The sequence below is a fragment of the Citrus clementina genome, unplaced genomic scaffold (genome assembly GCF_000493195.1).
Source record: "Citrus clementina cultivar Clemenules unplaced genomic scaffold, Citrus_clementina_v1.0 scaffold_3, whole genome shotgun sequence".
Taxonomy (NCBI): domain Eukaryota; kingdom Viridiplantae; phylum Streptophyta; class Magnoliopsida; order Sapindales; family Rutaceae; genus Citrus; species Citrus x clementina.
The window spans coordinates 11,075,344-11,097,195 of NW_006262339.1; the positions used below are offsets into that span (position 1 = coordinate 11,075,344).

The 21,852-nt window shown below is 32.1% G+C and overlaps 1 protein-coding gene across 1 annotated transcript; it reads right to left on the reverse strand.

Annotated features, from left to right (window-relative positions):
- Nucleotides 1-1,272: 1,272 nt before the first annotated feature.
- Nucleotides 1,273-11,835, reverse strand: LOC18047204 (histone-lysine N-methyltransferase ATX5). Its single transcript, XM_006441002.2, has 23 exons — nt 10,201-11,835; nt 10,035-10,090; nt 9,730-9,943; nt 8,992-9,120; nt 8,809-8,877; nt 8,631-8,699; nt 8,440-8,531; nt 8,110-8,202; nt 7,837-7,972; nt 6,737-6,842; nt 6,526-6,625; nt 5,975-6,099; nt 5,429-5,574; nt 4,699-4,803; nt 4,229-4,293; nt 3,919-4,132; nt 3,208-3,294; nt 3,071-3,127; nt 2,893-2,982; nt 2,319-2,405; nt 2,049-2,123; nt 1,872-1,972; nt 1,273-1,780 (listed from the first exon to the last, which is right to left on the reverse strand). The coding sequence occupies exons 1-23, from the start codon at nt 11,140-11,142 to the stop codon at nt 1,690-1,692; spliced, it is 3,249 nt and encodes a 1,082-aa protein (XP_006441065.1). The 5' UTR covers nt 11,143-11,835; the 3' UTR covers nt 1,273-1,689.
- Between the last annotated feature and the right edge of the window lie 10,017 nt (nt 11,836-21,852).

Here is a 21,852-nt window from a genome sequence, read left to right on the forward strand (position 1 = left end):
AACAAACCCTAAGAGGCATTTTGTCGAGCACCTCTTGTGCCATTTATTAACTACCAATTTCATTAAACCATTTTTAATATTTACACACCAATCAATCCTAATGCTCATCTACACTCATTTGTCATCAATCAATCTTAGGCAAATGAAAAACAAAAAAAAAAATTTACAATATAAGGCTTGCCAAAATTATCGAAAACTAACATGATATATTGCGGCCAAAATGGTGAAAGTTGAGCCATATGTTGCCGAAGATCAACTTGCTGTCAAACGCCCGTCCAATCGTTGTCCCTTGTCGCCGGAAAACTCAAGACCTAGGTTGAATTTGGAGAGAAGAGAAGGTATATGTTTGGCAAGCTATTTTCGTCGTACCCTTACTTTGTTGGTAACAAAATTTTGGGTTGAATAGTTAGTTTGGATATTTTAGTCATTTCTCAAGTCAACTAACGGTCAGGTCGTATGTATATTAACAATAGGGGAGGCAAGTGAAAATACAATCAATCTCGCCATCTAACTGAAATTATACCAAACTTCAAAGGAGCTTTTTAAAAATAATGCATTGAATCCCTGAATCATAGCCACCCCCCCTTCGTAAGAGATCAAATGTAACACTCGTTTTAGGTCTCAAATTGGATAGACTTATTTGAACCCCGTAATTTTCTAAATTACACCCATTTACTCACTCTGAAAAAATTGAACATCCGACCTACTAGGCCCTTTCAATTCATTATCCCATAATCCTAACTTAATAAATCCACTTATCTAATTGTCTTAGTGAGGTCATTCTGTATTTTATCATTTTTATAACCATGAGGACTCAATGAAATATTGAGACCGGCACTCTTCATCACCAATGAAAAGTCGCGTCAAAGCCCCACGTGAGAGGGAGAAAGAGTTCAGAGGGAAAAAGAGGTATAAAAGCAATAAATCAATTCGAGGACGCAATCTAATCTTTTTTCAGAGAATCGAAGCTCCACCAATAAGCTATTTCTCTCATAGAAATGTTACCTTGTACCCATTTCTTTTGCTCTTGTAAAGGCTGATGAAGAAGCAAGTACTGTCATTAATGGCGGACACGGAGAGCGATCACGGGAGCACAAGTGACGAATAGAAAGCCAAATAATTGGCTCTGTACATAATTGTGCAGTAGCTGCAATGATGGTGGACATGGTGCAAATACAATTTCAAGCACAGACCAAATAGGAGATGACGATTTTGCTAACATTAGCATAAACATAAATATTTGGTAAAAGATTGCGGTAACAATTTTGCATCAGAAAACAACAATTTTCATTGATTGTTGTCATTCGTACAGCAAAGTACAAATAATGACTAATCACTTGTATTTATCTTGATGCCTCGCAAGAACGTGTTGGTGTCCGTGTCCGTGTCGGCGTCGGCGAGGATGCGATGGAAAAGGGGTTAGCGTTTAATTACCTAAATGAGAGTTGTGTCAAATTTACTTACACAAAATGCCAGAAGCCAAACAGCCGGCAAATCTATTGCTTTTATTAAGCATGAAAATTTCCCAAAATCTAAGACAAAGAAATGAAGAAAAAAGAATACACATTCCTTTCTGAGAAAAATTACAAATTGGCTGTATGAACTGTGAAATCCCCAGGGGCAAGGGATTTGGGGGTTAGTGCTCCTTTTGGAGAAACAATGACTTTGCTGTGTGTCATCTGCGTAATCCTAATTCATGAATTTTCTGCAGTTTGGTGCTTTACATAAACAGGGGACTTTGAATTCTTCAGGTTCATCAGGATCAAATAAGTAATCGTACCTGCCAATAGCAAACAATCAATATATTATGTGAAGTTCCTAAAACCCAGAAAGAGGGGGAGAGAGAGAAAGAGAGAGTGAGAGAGATATACGTTAGCTCATCACCAGCAGATACGTTAGTCTTAGCAATAAGGACAATCCGACTCTCATCATCACCCACGCTCATTATCCTTGCGTAGCAGTTTGGCATACACTGTATCAATCAAGGGCAAAGGAGATAAAGTATGCATGAGTCGAGTCCAAATATGACTTAAATATCCATATCTTACCGAATGATTGATTAAGCGTGCTATGTTTCCTTTATCGGTGGCATCTACCACTACCTCCTCACTGATCTTGAAAAGCTGCAACATAAATCTCGCTAAAGTTTAGATATGAAGAGTACAGAAACAAAAGGGGAAGAGAGAAAAATATAACCCAAAAAAATGAAGATGAAGAAGAAGAATGTTGATGAAGTAATCCTGAGCATTTAGCAATTTTCCAGTTATGATTTCACAAGGATGCGGAGGGGAAAAGCAGAAAAGGACAAGATAACTCACATAGCAGTCTTTTCCTTCTGATCGGTAGCGCACCTCTCTGAGATCTGCAATGCTGCGTCTTACCTGTTCACCACGATACTCGAGAACCTGAAGGAAAGCATTTGGTTTTTAATTTGTTTAAATAGTATCATAATAGTGGAACTGCCAACATACAAATGTTGTGTTCCCTTCACACAACTTTTCACTAAATTTTTTTATGTAACATATATCTGCATCAGGGTTTGCCAGACAAACAGTGGAATTAATCATGCATCCCACTTTAACCTTAAAGCACAGAAATATATACATAAAATTTTATAGTTTTCCAATGAAAATTTCATTTAAGAAAGAGTTATTTAGCTTTAAGTTTTAAACAGAATGTTTGTCTGTACCTTCGATGCTACCAAAGAACAATGGAAGAATTTCAAGTCCATTTTAATTTCAAAGACATACCAAGTTTATGGATCTTCATAGCATCCATGGCAAATCGCTCATAAAGAAAAATTTCTCAACCTTCAGAAACTAAAAAGCAATAACTAAATGAAAGACATGATTTCATAAACAATATACCGTTGATCTCTTCTAATTCACATACCATTTCTCCTTCTTGAATATTCCGACGTGCAAAGAGGCCCCAGCCATGTATTCCAGATCTACCAAAGCAAACTCGGTCATGTTCAGTTCTCTGGAGACAAATTTCCCAACCCAAAAATAGTCAGAAAGACGAATTGATTAAAAAATTACTAGGGTAAAATGAAAGCATATATATTTGCCTGTAAGTGGTAAAGGCGTTCACGGAAAGAAGAAAAACTTTTATGCTCCTCCACTACCTGTTGAACGAAAGATAATGACCATAAGATGAATTTTTTCCACTAAAATCTCAAAGGGGAAAAACGGAGCATAGAGTTACCCTGAATGTGTTCAAACTTTGCATGGTGGCTAAAGAATGATGGCAAGCTCCCCCCACTTTGTGGGCAGTAGCTTCTTCTTCTGCTCTCTACCAAACAGAATAGGTGGGAAAAAGGGTGAGACGACAAAGAAAAAGAAGTCCCTCCTTAATGAAACTGAGAGACTTAAGAAAACAATACAGCAGGCAAATGAAAGTGAGACCAAGCAATTCATAATGCATGCAAAATTAGAAAAATTCGGCACTTCAAGAATGATACCAGCAAAATTTTTCTATGCAGCAAGGAAAACAAATTAAGCTGCACATTATTGTTATATTGCATTCTTTCACTGCTCACATAGGTTTGACATTCCACTCATCATCTTAGAACAAACATCAATCATCTCTTTGACAGAAAGGGTGCCTAGAGAAAAAAAAGAAGGTTAAAAATAAATTGGTAGACGGACAATTAGCCTGGCAATACCTACAGAGTTCTCCAAGCATCAGTTCCCTAATCAAACCCAACCCACCACAAAACACTCACAAGACAAAAAGACCATGTAACCAAAAGGCATCCTGTGCTACTATGTCAACAATAAAACTTACAAGGAAACTCTGTCAACAATAAAACTTACAAGGAAACTGACCCATTGAAATTCACTTATTGTATCATCACTGGAAAAAAAAAAAAGATAGATATGCTGAGTCAAACAGAAACAGATACGTATAGGGTACCTTCTTGTTATTGCTTAATCTTTTAAATACGCGGCACCTTGCAGCAGAGAATGGCTCAATCTCAGTAGATTCTACTGCAGTAACCTCTTCAACTTTTGTTCTGCTAGATGAAATAAGCCTTGAACCAGACCTCTTCTTATTTTGAGCAAGGCTTTTGGCAGAAAAGACACCTAGAGGAGTATGAATAATTAAGAAGGTATCTGGATTTGGAGCCCTGCATCAAAAACCAAAGAATAAACATGAGAAGAGAATTACAGAAAATACATGCATTCATGAAACACAAGTACTGCTCAGAGGTGTTAGATGAAACCTGTGATAAGCACAATATGACACCATTTTTGTGATCTGTCTTCCATTTTTCTCTAAGCAGTGCAACTGCAAAACATCGGGTTTAGTCAATGCAACATATATTGGAGCAGAGAGAGCAGTCTAATTAGAGATTAACATAGGCTGAGTAGGCAGATAATGGCTTTAATTTTATTGGTACATCAATTTACACAACCTACTGGCATTCAAGCAACAAGAAGATCGACATAATATACCAATAAATAATCACATGTAAAGGTTTGAAATAAAATAAAACACTAAAATGAAATATCTACAGTTTCTGAAATGTGAAATATGATCATTAACATCCTTCACACCACGTAAGTTTTAGTATATAATGGTGGCAATTACAGGTTCCATATGGTCATAACATAGAGATAGACAAGTGCCTAGAAGTAGGCAGAAGCACAATTTCAGCCAACTGTTATAAAAATGCAGCAGTAAGCAACCTACCTCCATCCGATACCCAGCTCTTGATGCACACATAGCATGGTAATAAGTGGAACACTTGCAACACTGTGTGCATGAACCATGAATTTGCTTACAAATAACGCAAATCTGAGAAAAAGCACATACAAAAATTAGCTATATACTTGCACAAACAACCAGCTCAATAATCACCAGCAATCCAGCATGAACATTTAGACTAAGACAAATCAATCACACAAACATTTGTCAACATGATCATTTAATTTATATCCAGGGGATTAGCTGTTCCAAATATTAATGCGTATACTATTGGACTGCACTTATAAAACTTCATCACATTTCTTTAGGAAAAATGTAAAATAATAAATTAAAAGCTGCTAAACATTGCAAAACCATGACAATGGGAAAAGTATACATGTAGCCAGTAACAAAGAAAAGAAAAAGCAACCAACCCAAAACACAATCATTCAACAACTTTGAAAGAGGAAAAGAGAGAGGAGAGGGTAAAAAAAGGCCACTTTATCGGTCTAACAAGTAAGCATATAGCGAACATTTTCCAACATATTCTTCCGTTTCACCAATAAAAATTTCAAGTATTTCTGAGTTTGCTTCAAAATGACACAAATATAGTGGGAAAATAATTTCGTGTACAGGTGTAAATGACTATGAAATTGCGATATCGTCTTCACAAAACGAACACTAAACCTCAAGCAAAAATTCATAATAATTTGATCGAATACTCGTGATATTCTACCTTTACAAAAGAGTTTGACGGAATACACAAGATCCCAAGAGCAGGCTCCATCTTTTCATCACTTGCAAATGAGACTTCAGGTTGAAACCATGCACAGGTCACATGAACCCACAATGAATCAACATCAGTCGGCTTTAAAGCACCTCCTGGTGAAAAAAGGGGGAAAAAAGCATACTTTAATCAGAACAAGGTCAAGGAATCAAATCATGATGGGAATCTGACTGCTTCAGTAATAATATCTACACAAAACGATAACTGTTGGGCAAAATATCTGCGACAATGAAAATCATCCGATAGTGAGAAAGCTGTGATTAAATCACATGATTTCAGTCTTTAGTAATGCCAGCAGTTATGACTGGGTCAACCCAAATGTGGGGTAACTATACCCAAGTAGAGTAGAAAAACATAGAGAAAGAAATATGAAACCATGGAAAAACAGGTACTCTTTATAAAACTAATTTTACTCACCTTCAGTGTAGACAATCTCAAAGACCTAAATACACAGACTATTTATTACACATGAATTCAACGACCTAAAACACTTGCCTTTTACAGGACAAAGGCAACACTCCCGCTTAATATCAGGTGTTTCACACGCTTTGCAGACCCATGAAGTGAAATCCTGAACGTTTCTTGCTCCATAGCATTCTTGATGTACAGCTATTTGACATCTGATAAGCAATAGTGATATCATTAACACGACAGTATCATAAACAAACATATATCATAATCTTCAGGCAACAAAAAAGGATTTCCTTTGATTACTAAGGCAAAATGTCAGACAATGGATGAAAAGGTGTTTTACTGTTCTCCGTCATTCTGTAGCTTGCACTGTAACAGTAGGGTAACAGCTAGTAAAGCATATGCAATATGCATAGGTAGACCAAGGCTACATACACAACACGATGATTACAAATTCTAAAAATATTGTACTATAATCAGTCAGTCAGACAGAGAAAGGAGCCTGTACTAGTGTGCATTTGTTCGGAACATATCCAAGAAACAACAAGAGTCCATATTGCCTGATCTCATTGTCATTTTACATATCAATAAATTACGACCACCTGATTGATACTAATCACTACCCTTGGCAATACCTGTTGCAAATAATGATTTTATTGTAGTCCCAATCTTCAACCCATCTGCATACAGCACAGCGTTCTGTTGTCCACTTAGCATAAACAGGTTCATATTTCTCTGTCACAACAAATATAAGAATCAGTAATATCAATGACAGGAAACCTGTGATTGGTTCAATAAAGGATAAAAAACCATCATAAAATTATAATCCTAAAAGAAAAAACGTACCTTGCAAAAAAGCCAGTAACTTCTGCTTCCGCTCCTTCATAGAGGGTCTTTTAGGAGGTTTGGCTGAAACAACAGTATTAGCATGGTACTCAGCTAATTGCAGCATCTGCAAAGTTAAACAAGAACAAAACTCAAGTACAAATCTTGCAAAGAATTTTTCCAGGGTAAGATTTTAGAATGTAAAGTCAACATTTTCCACTCATAACTTTGTTAATCTTCAAATCAGCAAGCCCATTCGAAAGCCTCTAATGATGGCATAAAACACCAACAAGCCAATTAGGAGGAGATGAGAACCCTTCTAGACATTAAAAGTAAGACATTTAGAACAGAGACTTGCATTAGGCCAGTCTGCTTGCATTGACAGTAACTGTAATTTTTTTTTTTTTTGATGGGGAAAAAAATTCAGAATGGGTGGGGGGGGCTTTTGCATAAAAGGGGGCAGGGACATATTTCATGTTGACAATGCTCCAAAACAAAAGAAGCTAAAAAAAGTTGGATGCCAATGACATTGATAATTTCATATGCTACCAGCCCAATCCTATCACAACTAATCTGCACTACAATTTATGGAATTTAGCTATACAAAAACCTACTCTAATAGTTCGGATGAATTAATTCAAACAAACCCTAGTTTATTGCTTCATAATCACTGGACTAAGTTACAACAAAATCAGAGTACAGTGGTTCTGTTGAATGCTAACTTAGTGAGAGCATTATATTCCAAAAGCTAGCTCAGCAAGTTTTGACAAAATTCTTGATAGACAAGTGTATGTTGAAAATTGAGCCTTCTTAGAGTACAACAACCCCCCGATTCTACAAAGGTTAACAACAGATAAAATTTTACTCCTATGCAACAGAAACCACCAGTAAAATATTCTGAGTCCATACACCCTAACTTCAGGTTTCTATCTAATGTCATCATATAAATTAATAGTTTTCTATTGAAACAATCACTTTTCCAGACAAAAATACTACAGTAAATTAGTAATTGCCAATCCCACAAGATATTCATTTTTCAAAAATATAAACAATCCAAGAATTCCAGAGACATGGATGACAAGAAATATGAAAAGATTGTGAAAATCAGCTGTTGTACGAACCCATTGTTCAAGAGGTAGCATGGAACCTTTCACCCTAACACTAGTCCGCCAATTTCTCAATTTGGAACCTGTATGCCGTTCCCAATCACTAAGAGCTAGTTTTTCCGTCCCACAAAAGCCACATTTGCACACAACTCTGAAACAGAGGAAATTTAAGAGAAATTACACACAGGTGTAAAAGTAACAGAGGGATATCTCAATTTCCCATTAAGTGCAGCTAAGTGCCATAAAAAATAAAATAAAATAAAATCCATGAGTTGTATTTTTGCTTACAAGTGAAGGCTTGGATAATATATGCCTTCCACACCTGAGCAGAGAACTGTAACATTGTTGGGTAGAACCAATTGACCATTGTTTTTGTTGCTTCTGTACCAAAGACTTGCAATCAATAAATGTAGAGCCGTGCATCCAACTTAAATTGAAATGCACATAATAATTTTCAGGAAAATTTAATAAGACAATCTTTTTGGTCGAATATCACTAAACAAAGACCAAGGAAAACAACTGCTGCAAAAGTATGTCAAAAAAGACATCGCTGAAATAAAGCTGCATAATATGAGTTCAAACACAAATGTCAAAAAATTAAAGAAAGAAATCACTTACTTGACTTTCCGCTGCCCTCTTTCTGAATCTGATAATTCAAAGTTAAATTTAGCTTTGCAAGCAGGGCAGTAATACTCTGAACCTCCAAGATCCTTCAGAGCAAAAAATAATTCAGTCGAGGGAGGAGTTCATGTTATTATCAGGGGGATAAAGCACAACAGTCATGCAATGTCTAAAGCTGATGAACAGACCTTAAAATGGCTGCTGGAAATTTTGTCACATTCGGCATGCACCCATACTTTACAACCATCACAGCGCACCTAACCGGTGAGGAAATTTGAACAATAAATGAATAACAAATTACCACTATGTCCAACCAAAAGAAATAAAATAAGCCAAAACTCTAAAGTAGATAAATGATAGCCTTACCCAACTTCCACCGTCTGAATGGTTCCAAACCTTCTTGCATATCCCGCAAAAATGTTTTGATTTCATTAGCTGAAATAAATATTCATGCAGTTGTGAGAAAATGCACAAAACCAACACAGAACTACAATAATGGCAAATGAAACTTAATAAGGAAACCATGAGGGTGATGCACTTGTTACAAACCTTGGCACAAGTTCTACAAAATAATTGATCTCCAGTAGTTGAAGCCTTTATTTTCTTTGCAGATTTAGAAGGAAGGGTCATGCCACAGCCATCACAGGGTCTTTTATCTTTGTTCTTTGCCCATGAGACCTACATCGATAAAACTAAATTCAACGTGTTCTGGATTGAAAGAGAACAATTTATTTCTTTAAAAATATAGAAAAAGAAATTAATTTCCTTAAAAGTTGGGGGACTGCTTTGGTCCTTAAAAGAAAGAAAAAGAAAAAAAATCAAAAGGGCTACATATAAATAAAAATATGGTTCCCCTTAGGACCAATCTATAAATTGTTCATTGCTCTCTTGGAAAACCAAAAGGTTCCCAACTTTTAGGGCACTGCTTGATTATGCACTCAAATAATGATTTGCAGAAACGTGTTTTCACAGAATAGCAAAATACATATTAAAAAGAAGGTATTTCAGTGATTTTATTCTAATTGAAAATTAAGGAAAAAAAAAATATGCAGGAAATCTTATATTACAATCTTTGAAAATTTTGGCTGTCTAATTTCCTGATACTTGTTTGTATAAGATTATCATCAATTTCATACAAATTCCCTGCATGATGTCTAGGTGACTTAGAGATCCCGGTTATGCAAAAATTTTGGAATTAAGGCTTGGTGAGCCATATGCCAACCTACACACGGCTACTAAAGTTTAGAAAGAAGAGGTTTAAGAAAGATTGCAATATAGGGAACATGCCTTGTCGATAAATGGATAGTCGAGATCCTGGTTTGAACCAGTAGCCTCCTGACCCCATTTGAGAACCAATTCATCATAAGTAGGGTTCCCAGCTGCCATGTTTATGTCCTGTATCAACTTCTCTGTAAACCCCTGATCAGCCAGAAAAGCCTCCTCCAATGCCATCTGAAAATCACTGGGCTTGCAGTCATTCAATTCAGATTGCTCCTGGAACCTATGTCATCAAAAAATACCTCAGGTAAGCAAAAGGAATCAATAAAATAAATAAATAAATAAACACTATGTGCACCAATGCAGATATACACCTGTCCACAAAATCCACAAATGGAAATATCAATCCCCGTTTGACCCAAGCATAATCCTGTTCATAATCATTCAATGCACCACAATCAGCATCCAAAACCTCAGAATAATAACAACAACATCGAAGTTAGTAAACAGAACAAGCTTAACATAGAAAACAATCCATACCCTTTGATTTACATCCCCACAGTGACCGAAAAACATCACACAAGCTGCATCAGGTATGCAAGACCTCAATACCACATCCGGCGCTTGAGTCATAGGATCAATTACTATGGCCGGCCAATAAGGGTAGTTCTTCCCTGACTTCGCCCACACTATATCACCTGAGTAGAAATCCTCTGGCCCATATAACCCATCATCTTTTCTCTCGCCATTCAATAAGCCCTCCTCGCTCATAAACTCAACAATGTCTTCAGGCGGGCTTTTCTCATCATTGTCAAGATCAATAAATTGTTGCTCATGTAGTGATGTTAGTGAACTCTTCGAACTCGAGTACTTCCTAGCATCAAAACTCCTACTAAACCCACCTTCATCTCCCTCCTCTTCCTCACACAATGTACCATTTTTACAACTCTTATAATATCTAAATTTATCATCTTTCGACTTACTCTTCACATTAGAATTATAACTCTTGGGTGTTTTAAAACTGAACTTCTCTTTCTTACATTCCATTTCATCATCATAACAATCATCACGCTTACTCTCTTTCCTCCAATTCTCAATAACCGAATCATTAAACCGAGAGGGAAGTACCTGAACCCGACCTCGCGATGTCCTCACGAGCGGTGGCCTTGAAACCTCCACCGCCGGCTTCTTCAACCTGGCCGAACCTGAGCCCTTGGATTTCAACACCTCCTCGCCGGGGGAACACGCCACTTCCGTGCACCAAGACGCAGCGAATCCCTTCTCGGAGTGAAGAATTCCGTGAAAACTAAGGGGGAGTATACCGGCAGCCACTTCACCGCCAAGTAGACTTAACGGGTAATAGCCGTTAGTTTTCCGTTTCTTCCGCTTAGCCGAGTTTTCGTTGTCCTCGTTGGCCGAGTCGCCGAGTTTACACCTCTTCAAACTCGGCATTTGAGATTTCAATTTCCTCTTGATTATCATTTTATCAAAACAGAAAGATGAATGAATATGATCAACCAATTGCAACACGCACCCACATCTAATTAACCAAAAACGACGCCGCTTCTCTAATTCATCAAATTCACGTAAACCCTAAATTGTAACCAGATTCCTTTTCAGGAACCTTAAATCTCGAAACTAAAACAATAAGGGCAACGACAGAATTCCTCTTATTTATTCTCGTAAAACGAATAAAAAGAGAAATTATTTCTTCTTTAAAAAAATTCGAGAAATTGGAGAGAAATTGATCGAATTTTGTTAAAAGGAATTTTAGAGATCTGCTTGGATGAAGCTTTCTCTCTCTAGCTATCTAATTTTGTTCAGAGCAATATAAAATATATAATTATAACAAACTGTAATGTAATTATAAAACAAAAATGATTTTTTAAAATTTCTTTTTTTTTTTTGGGGGGGTTTTGATGAAAAATTTGTTTAGAGAGAGAAAGGCGTTGGAGTGACAGAGAGTTGGAAGGAAGGAGGAAAGAAAAGAAAGCGTTTTACGGGCCGCTCGGCGTTATCTAAAATTGTTAGCAATATTTTAACATGTGAGTGAATTTTTTTAAGCTTGTTTGGTTGAGGCTATCTTGCGCCTTGCGTGTTGCTTGTGCAATTTTCTTCTTCTCAAATCAATTTGTTTGTTGCAGTCTTGCGAATTGTTGTTGTTCTTCGTTTTCTAATTTTGTTTTTTTTTTTTGAGTTTTTAGTTTTTTTTTTTGGAGGGGGGGGGGGGGGGGGGATAGTATCTGAGCAGATAGAAAAATGGTGGATTGGTAGTACAATATTGCATATGGTTAGTTTGCTCCAAGAATGTTGGAACTCGAATATTTCGTTATGAAACATTTTAACTTTGTGGGGGGTTTTTTTACCTTTTTTCTAATTTTTAAGTTTAGAATTGTGTAATTTGGTGGAGAAATTAGTTCGCTTTTGTGATTTTTTATTTTGTGTTGATTCTGCAGATTGGAACTTTTCGAGTGTGATTGCGTGACTTTCTATTAATTTTGATTCGGTGGGGTGTGAGGAGATTTGGCCATTTTGAGTTGGTTTTCTCGATGGGATTTGGGATCTCTAAATGTTCAATAATTTTGAACCAAAGTTTCTGCAAGATCATGTATTGAGAGTTGAGAGAGAGGAGGATGGCATTGGCCTGTGACTGAAAGTTCAAATGGGGAAGTGGCGCAATACAAAATATGCTTTTTTTCCCTCTCTTTGTTTTTTTTTTTTTTGTAAGTTTTTTTTTAATTTTAATAAATGCTTTTGTTGTCTCTTTAAGTTATATATACATACATCGGTCCACAGTGGGTTCGATTTTGAAGAAGAAACAGAAAGAGTTGTAAGAATAAACAAGAAGCCAGCTGTGACTGTCTATGACCAAAAATAGAGCTAGGTTTGTGTAATTGGGTCAACCAATTAGCTTCTCTGATCTCTCTATCTTGTTTCCTAAAATACTCTGAATCGATCGTGTTTGGAATTGGATAGCTTGTTATGTGGCACGATGTATGAATCTAATTTTGGCAGCTTCCACTACCATAAGCTTAAATATTTTGTGGGTATTACTTATTTATTTATTTTCGGCATTTTGATGGATGGGTTTGTGAAAGAGGAATTTTTTTGGTTACAGAGGTTATAAGACAGATAGAAAAGAAGAACTATTATTATTTATGGCTATGAATCGAAGGGGAGGAAGAAGAGGAAGAAGCAGAGGAAGAGTTAATAATAATCAAGAATAACCATCGATAGGGGCCAAGGACAAAAGGGTCATTTTACGTTATAAGGCAAGCTGCGGAATAGTTGCTTTTGTCCTTGTTCTACAGAACTTTCGGGCTTTCTAAGAGGATTTCGTAATTTCGGAATTTTGATGGAGTAGTACCCGATGGCCGCCGGAAAAATCGACGTTGTCGTGTATTTCGAGGATTTAATCGGATTTGATGTGGCCGTATTGTGAGTTGCAGCCAATGCATAGGGGGTGTCAGCCGTGGCGCGATGAAGCTGAAATGGGGAAATATATGGCCAATTGTTTTTATTTACTGTATAGTAATGGATAGGGCCGTGTGGGGATTTAAATTAGAAAATTGAGAATTTGGTCAATTTTTAGTTGCTTGAATTTGATGAGAAGGCAGAAACGGCTTGGTAACCCAAAGACGAAATTTGGTTTGTTAGATCACGTGAAGTGTGAAATGTTGGCGGCGGTGGTGGTGGTGGTACAAGTAAATAAATATCTCTGTCATCACAATCACAAGTGAAGTCAGCTTTCTTTTCTTCTTTTGAATAAGAATCCAAAATTCGGCCTTCAAAATCATTTTGTTTCCCACCGCTGATGTCAAATTTGTAGACGCCATAAATAATCCGGCGAAGATTTTGGTCCTGTTCTTGATAAATCATCTAGTTTTGATCGATAATAGTGGGAAGAATTTGAGATTTCTCTGATTGAGACAGATTCTGATGGGCAAAATCAAATACAAATTTTGATGATGGGCGTAATTTTGATGATGCTAATTCTTGAAGGCAACCCAAAGCCTAAGATCCCTTTTGCTGCTTAAGAGAGAAATTTGACCTCCTTCTATGGCTATAGCTTAGCCTAAAAAAGACAACAAACTTGTACTAGTGTCCTCTTTTGTGTGGCTGTACCAGAAGTACATTCGTTCATTCTGCGCATCAAAATCTGAGACTCTGAGTTATGACATAGTAGAATCGACCATTAGTCTAGAAACAGGTTCTAGCGTTCATTGACTTCAAAATATCAACTAAAAGAGGGGGGAAATTGAAAAAAAAAAAAAAAAGAAGAGAGATGGGTACATTACATGAACTTCTGTGATACATGTAATTGGTAATTACAGATAAGGTCTGTAATTGATGAAGGGGGCTGTAGGTTATGCGAGAAGATGACAGGGGAATTCCCGTATGATGACGGAGAAAAAAAATATTAATGGTCAAGATTCTTAATGAATCAAAATAGGCGAAGAAATATATAGACAATGATATATTAACAAAACAAAGAACAAGTGATATATGGAGTTGATGGGAATCCATTAGTAATTAAGTCATTTGATGGTTTCATAATAAGACCTGTTATCATTGGTTTGACCCCATATATTTATTTATATACTTCCAGATCAAGAGTTCAATTTGTTCAAAGGTAGGCAAGAGTAGAGCAACAACATTCTAAATTTCTAATAATGAGAGAAACTGTTTTGGTCATTACTATTATTATTAGTTAAGGGCTGCATTAATTATATTGTATTAAGGTGCATTACATTAAGTTATAATGTAATACTATATTTCGTTTAGCATGGACCAATCAAATAATATTATTTAAATTTATTAGTATTATTAATTTTTTTAATTTAGAATAAAATATTTTATTTTTATACATTAATTTTTATATTATAAAACAATTTAATAATTTACTATTATTAAATTATAAAACATTACAATCTTATGTTATATTATTAATAACATTACTTTATAGTTATTATAATATAGTATAATCATATTATTATATAGTATTATTTTAATATTATATTGTACAAATATAATACTATATAATTATTTAATATAAAATAAATTATATCATATTATAAAACAATATAATATTAAATTATAAATTTATTTTATTTATTAATGTCGAATATAATCGTTTAATTTAAATTTATTTTTAAATTTAGTATTCTAATAAATAATAAATGAATAAATAAAATTAAAATATTTTTTTACGTATTTAGAGTAAAATAATTGATTTTATGTAATGAAAATAAAACAATGTATTATTATTTATTTGTTAAATATTTAGATTTATTACTATATTATATTATTGAAACTTAAATACAAATATAAATATAAATTTCATTATAATTTATTGCATAGTCAGAGTTAAATGATTATATTTAAAATATAAATAATATTTTAATGAATATAACATAAACCTTACTCTTATAGATTAATTTTATACACCTTATTATATTAACCACATTTTAATACAGTGTAATATAAAATAGTATAACGCAAGCTACCGCAACACATTCTAGAGTAGGATTCGATCAGACCGTCAAAGAGGGAGGGTTTTGATATATATATATATATATACTATCAGGTGGTTTTTTTTTTTTTTTTTAACCTACAATGGCAGTTACCTTTCCGTAGCTTTTTGTCGTACAACGAAAATCGACAAGGGTGCCGTGATAACACCATTTGAGTGATATTCGGATGGTGCCCTTGCGCATGGGTCTTTCATATTGCTCCGTTTGCAACCCAAAAAAGAAAAATTCATCATTGCGTAGATATATATATATATATATATGAGTAATGATACAGTCACAAACTCTTGTACAAACTTATTTTGTACAAACTGACGTGGCATTAATTCATTGGTTGAATGAAAATATAAATTAATAAAAATAAATCATGTGGGCCAAGTGATATTTAATTTAACCAATCTTATTATGCCATATCAGTTTGTACAAAATAAGTTTGTACAAGAGTTTGTGGCTGTATCATTACTCATATATATATATATAAAGACTCCGATTGTATGTTAGATATCTCTTAGTCATTGGCCGTTAGTTGCCACTCCAGTGACAATAACATGTGTCACCTTCTATTGGCCACCCTAAATTCTTTTAGCGTATGGGTACGAGTCATAATAATAGTTGTACTTAATTTTTCTCTCAATAAAATTAGATAGAGGTATAATTACTTTTTCATAATTTAGGATATAATAGATATCCTTCCAATATTATGTGAAGTAGCAATTCACATTTTATTATAGTAGAATTATTAAGGAAAGTCTCGATCGATTTCTAATTATAAATATTAATAGAGTTCTGATTGTAATATATTAAGAAAAAAAAATGTGTCACATTTAAATGTATAATAAAAATATTGTATAAATAGAAATTATATCAGGCTCTGATAATCAACCAAATGAATAAAGATTAAGGCCCTGTTTGATATGGTTTTTAAAATAAAGTTATTTAAATAGAATTTTTACTAGTAGAGTTTTCATTTTAAAAAAAGTTGTTTGGTTGTAAATGAAAGTTTTTATTAAAAATTATAAAATTACTTTAATCGGTAAATTTTGTAAAATCATGTTATGAAATGAGAGAAATAAGATTGTCAAATAAGTAAAAAATATTTTAGAGATTTTAATAGTTTAAAAAAAATCAATTGCTATTCCTAAAAGTTTAAAATTTATACTTTTGTTAGTGAAGATAAAATAATTCATTTAATATTCAAAAGCTCTACTTAAATAACAACAAAAAATTTATAAGTGCTTATACGATTAAATAAACACTTATAATTATTAAATAAGTTATACGTAACCAGCACTAAGTTTAATACCATTCAAGATTAGACGATCTAAGCATGGGACTAGAATCATCTTCTCATTTGAGCTCTCCTAGTCTTTTGCAATCTTATGTCATCTGTATTTTAGTGTTAGAATATAATTAAAATTTAACTACCTTTTTTTTTTAATTTATTAACCACTAATCATGTTAATAAAATTTGCTTAGAAAAAGATCTAATTAAGAGAGGACCTTGATCCCAAGCATGAACAAGGAAAATAAAGCATCAACTAAATTTGACTTATAAGTCTTAAACAATGCCAAGTAACTCAATTCAATTCAGCACAGTCTCGTTGCACCAACAACCAATTATGTTCTTACATTGAAACCTTAATCTACCTTAGTACCTTGCCATGACAGTATTGCGTAAAAAGGACAAAAAAAAAAAAGAACAAAAAAAAACTTGAGATTTTCACTCCTTGGAAACTAAAATAAATATTATTGGTAAAAAAAATAAAAAGAAAAGAAAAAGGAGTCAGTTACGTTACCACTGAGGTCATACCAATTTTTTTGTCTTTTTCTAATCTACCATTAGGATCTAACTCAAAACTAGTTTAGTGGCTAAGATGTTTCGGTTGGGTTGTTTACACTAAAGTCCCTAATGCTTGCTATAAAATTAAAAAAACAAAAAAAATTATATTTTGACACAAAAGTCCATAAATTTATATTTTATTATTGAATAATATTATATTATAGTTTTATTATATTAAAAATATAAATAAATAATTTATTATTTAATTATATTATATTAATAAATATAAAAAATGATTATTATCTAATAATTTAATATAACTAATAATAAGTACTTACATATTATATAAAAATAACATAATATTACATTAATTACTTATATTATAGTAATTAATATATAAAAATTGATTACTATTTAATAATTTAATATAACTAATAATAAGTACTTACATATTATATAAAAATAACATAATATTACATTAATTACTTATATTATAGTAATTAATATATAAAAATTGATTACTATTTAATAATTTAATGTAATTGATAATAAATACTTAAATAATATATAAAACTAAAAATATTATATTATATTAATTAATTATATTATAATAATGAATGTATAAAAATTAATTATTTTAAAATAACTTAATATAGCTAATAATAAATACTTAAATATTAATAAATTTGAATAATATTAATTTAAAATTAATAGTAATACAAATAATGATATAAAATATTATTACATATGTTATAGTTGAGGTTGCACCAAACATGATATTGTATTACAGTTTAATACACCTAGATGCAATATACCATAATGCAATACAACTAATTCAGCACAATACAATATGTCAAATGTACCTTTAGGAGTATTGACTTAATTAATGTCACCGGATAAAATGATTTATTCTTATATTTGAATTAATATAGTCAAATTAATTATCTTTCTAAATAATTAATTGATTTAATATATAGTAAAACCATACATTAATTACAAACTATATTTTATGATAAATGTGAATGTGAATTTAATCTCTTATTCTTAATTTGTAGTTAATATTTTTTTTCATAATACTTATTCAATGTACAATCAATAATTTCAACACATAATAAAAATATATTAATTTATCAATTAATAATATTTTTTTATTGTTTAATAAAAAGGTGTCAAAAAGTAAGGGTGAAAAATTAGTCTTCGTTCATTCTTACATCTAGGGGCTTGATGAACAAGCTTGTTATGCAAGAATATATTATTGATTATAAACTTAAGTAAGTTATACAACTCCACCTCCAGCTGTTGTTATTCAAGTTAAATTTTAAGAATAATTAGAATCTACTGGCATATTCAACTATATAGCCTTTAGGCAAAATTATTATTGGCTAGGCTAAGGACCCTTTGTATTTATAATGGACCTTATTCACTTCCTTCCATTAAGAAAGTGAGTAAATTATTCTTGTTTTAATTTTTAGAAATTTAGAATAATTATTCTCATCATGATCTAATCATAAAAATATGAGTATTCTTAATTCATCTCAATTTATGAATGCGAGCCACACTAACTACATGCGCGTAACACTTATTCTGAGATTAGCACGTGTACTAATGCATGTAACATATTCACAAACCATATTAAGAACATGCAAGTGACACCACACTTATTCAAGAATTTCTTCCACATCTCATGTTCGATAACTCTAAGTTAGTGATAGAATTCAATTGTTAATTGCTAGAGATATGGAACTGAAACTAGGGGGTATGTAAACAATTTAATCAATTTTTTTATATATTATTTTAATTAGTTTCTTAGTACAAATAAAAAATTAGTTTTATCAAGAATATATTTGACATTTAGGTAGGTATGTAGAGTAAATTTTCTTTTTAAAACTTTGATGACGGGTGTGATAATTAATAATTAAAAAAATCTCACCTTTTGATTTAGTTTAAAAAATTAGAAAAAAGCCACTTCGGCCTTGCCCGAAGTGGTGGGCTGCTGCCCTTACAAGCATTGTGAGGGCAGCGGTTCTAGCCCCCACAAAAGCATTGTGGGGGCTAAATGTTCTTTATATTTAAAAATTCTTCTCCCTTGCGAAATGCAAGTGGAGTATGGACATTCCTCTCCTGTGAGGGGTTATTTGTCTAAGCATGTACTTCATAGAATTCATTGTAATAATGTAAGTCTCAATCATGTATATCTGATTGTAAATATCAGTGTAATATCTCTGCTACAATAAGCAGCTGTTGTAAATATCTGTGTAATGCAGTAATCTGATGATTAATCAGTATTCAAAAAAAAATTAGAAAAAAGATAGGACTAATAAGTCAAAATATATGACTATTCGATTTTGTTTTTAATTTTAGAATAAAACAGAGATTGCAGTGTAATTAACCGAAAAGACAAAAAATGGGGTACGTTACAGCTAGATCCAGGAAATTGAAAATGGACTAAGGAGCGAAAACGGGAGAATAGAGGTTGCGAGGAAGTGTTGGGCTTTACTTAAATTTCCTTTCAACTGGGCGGCCTCTAGTTCTCGTGGCCCAGACTACTCATCCATCAAGCGATTATTTTATCAAACGAAATTAGAGACATAATTTAGATTTTTTTTTAAAAAGAAACCAATAATCAAACTCCTGTTAAAAAAAAAAAATTGTCTCGAATTCATTAACTACGTACGAAGGGTTCAAGTCTCTCTAACTGTACATGGGAGTGGATTTCTCTATTCTCCTTTTTTTGAGGGAATTTTAAATTATTGTCATTGAAGTTGTGCATAGTCCAGCCTAGACCTGCAAAATTATTTTGTGGTTAATTATAAAAATATTCTTATTGGAACCTATATAAGAATTTTATGTTAATTAGTTATGCCATCTTTTCAATTATGGTAAAAATTATTGTCAAAATTAATCTATTTTTCAACTTCAAACTTCTCTCTAATTTTCATGTCTCCCGGTCAAAGTTTAAGCCTTTAAAATTGAAATCAAGGTGCAATTACAAAACTTCAATAGCTTTATTTGTATAAAACAAATATTTTGAAGAATAAGACTTATTCTGTCTCTTATTAAGTGTATCTTTAATTTCTTATTAATAATTCCCTTGGAACAATAAAAAATGTTTAATTAAAAAAACCCAGTTCACTCCAAAAAGAAAGAAAGAAAAAAAGAATGTTATTGGCTTCGCCACTGGTTGTGGGTAGGGGTGGGCATATGTTAGTTTGGATTGGATTTTAAGTCAACCCAAATCAAGTCATAAAAGTTTGGATTGGGTTTTAAGTCAACCCAAACCAAGCTATAAAAGTTTGGGTTCGACTCAAACCAACCCAAATATTTTCAACCCAACTCAAACCAATGCATTTGGGTTTGGTTTGAATTTTATTATCAAAATATTTTTTATTTTGATAAATTTAATTATATAAAAATAATAATAATAATTAATTATTATTAATTATTAAATTGATACTAAAATATGAAAAAATATAGTGGATAAAAATTATAAATAATAAATATTACAATAACTTAATCCTTAAATTAAAGAATACTAGAAAATTAAAATTAAGTTTAATCACAAAAATTATTAATTCTCAATAAATAAGAACGTACACTCTAATAATAAACTTTCACAAATATGACATCAACTGGTAAATTCAAAGAAAGAAAAAAAAACAACTTATGTGAGTACCATTTAGTTAAAATAATAAAATTTCTTTAACTAAAAAAATGTATCCTTTGACTGATAATTATTGAGATGATAATTTTCTATCAAATGGTGTTTTTTTTTTCAATAGGTTGATTACTCATGAATTTCAGGATGGAGGATCAATGTCAATAAATCCCATAAAAAAAAGGAGTATTATTTATGCTACAGTATCAATATAGCACACAAAATGTTAATTTTATTTATAATAAGGCTTTATAATTTTTGTCACAATAATATTTTATCAGTGGAAATATCATTTCTCATAATTATTAATTATTTCCTTCCAATGGGCTAGGTAACTATGCCCTCAAAAATCATCTCGGCATTATTACTATAAATTTCCTTGATTTAAGTACGAAAACAACAATATAGATTTGGTATTTTTCTTATTACTATTGAAACATAAAAGCGGTAATTACGTAAATATAATGAGTTCATAAATTAAAAAAATTCATTTCATCTCATTTAATTATTTACAATAGCATTTATTTAATTCATATTTATTTTTACATGTTGCTTTCCTTTTCTAATTGTTAACAATTGATTACACTGTGAACAATTTAATAATGACTTTTCACTTATTTGTTTTTGTTTTCATTTATTTCATTTGATAATTTTGAGTGTTGGAGTTTTGTTTATGGCCCATGGGTAAACCATACCCAACTCATAATGAAATGGTTTTTTATATGAGTTGGACTATTGACACCCCTTCATTGATCTTTTAAAACCCTATGATATTATAATTACATTTAAGGACAAATATAAATAGAATTAATCCCATTTATATTTTCTTTCTCTCTTCAATTTCATTTTGCTTGCACAATATAAATTCTTGTAATAATTAAAATAATCTGAATTTAAGAAGCAATCTTTAATTTTTTTTAATCATTAAAATAATCTAAATTTAAGAAGCAAAATTTTAAGCCAAAATAATACTCTTGTAATATATGTAGCAACAAAATTAGGATACAACATTGTGAGAAAATAAATTAAATAAAATTTTATCTCACTACAAATAACTTTTTAAGGATTCTCAAATTAATTATTGCACCAAAAATTTATATGTACGATAAAATTGTGTTGGACCCATAAAACATTCAATATTTTATAAGGCTTTTCTTACTTTTTCTTTTAGAATTTTTTTAAAATTAAATAATAAAGAAAGTTTGAAGAGAAGAATGCAATTATTT

Coding starts and splice junctions, on each gene's coding strand:
- LOC18047204 (XM_006441002.2), bottom strand. CDS start 11,142: ATGATAATCAAGAGGAAATTGAAATCTCAAATGCCGAGTTTGAAGAGG. Junction 9,944..10,034: donor TTTGTGGATTTTGTGGACAG/GTGTATATCTGC, acceptor TTGATGACATAG/GTTCCAGGAGCAATCTGAAT. Junction 4,133..4,228: donor TCATATTGTGCTTATCACAG/GTTTCATCTAAC, acceptor TTTTTGATGCAG/GGCTCCAAATCCAGATACCT.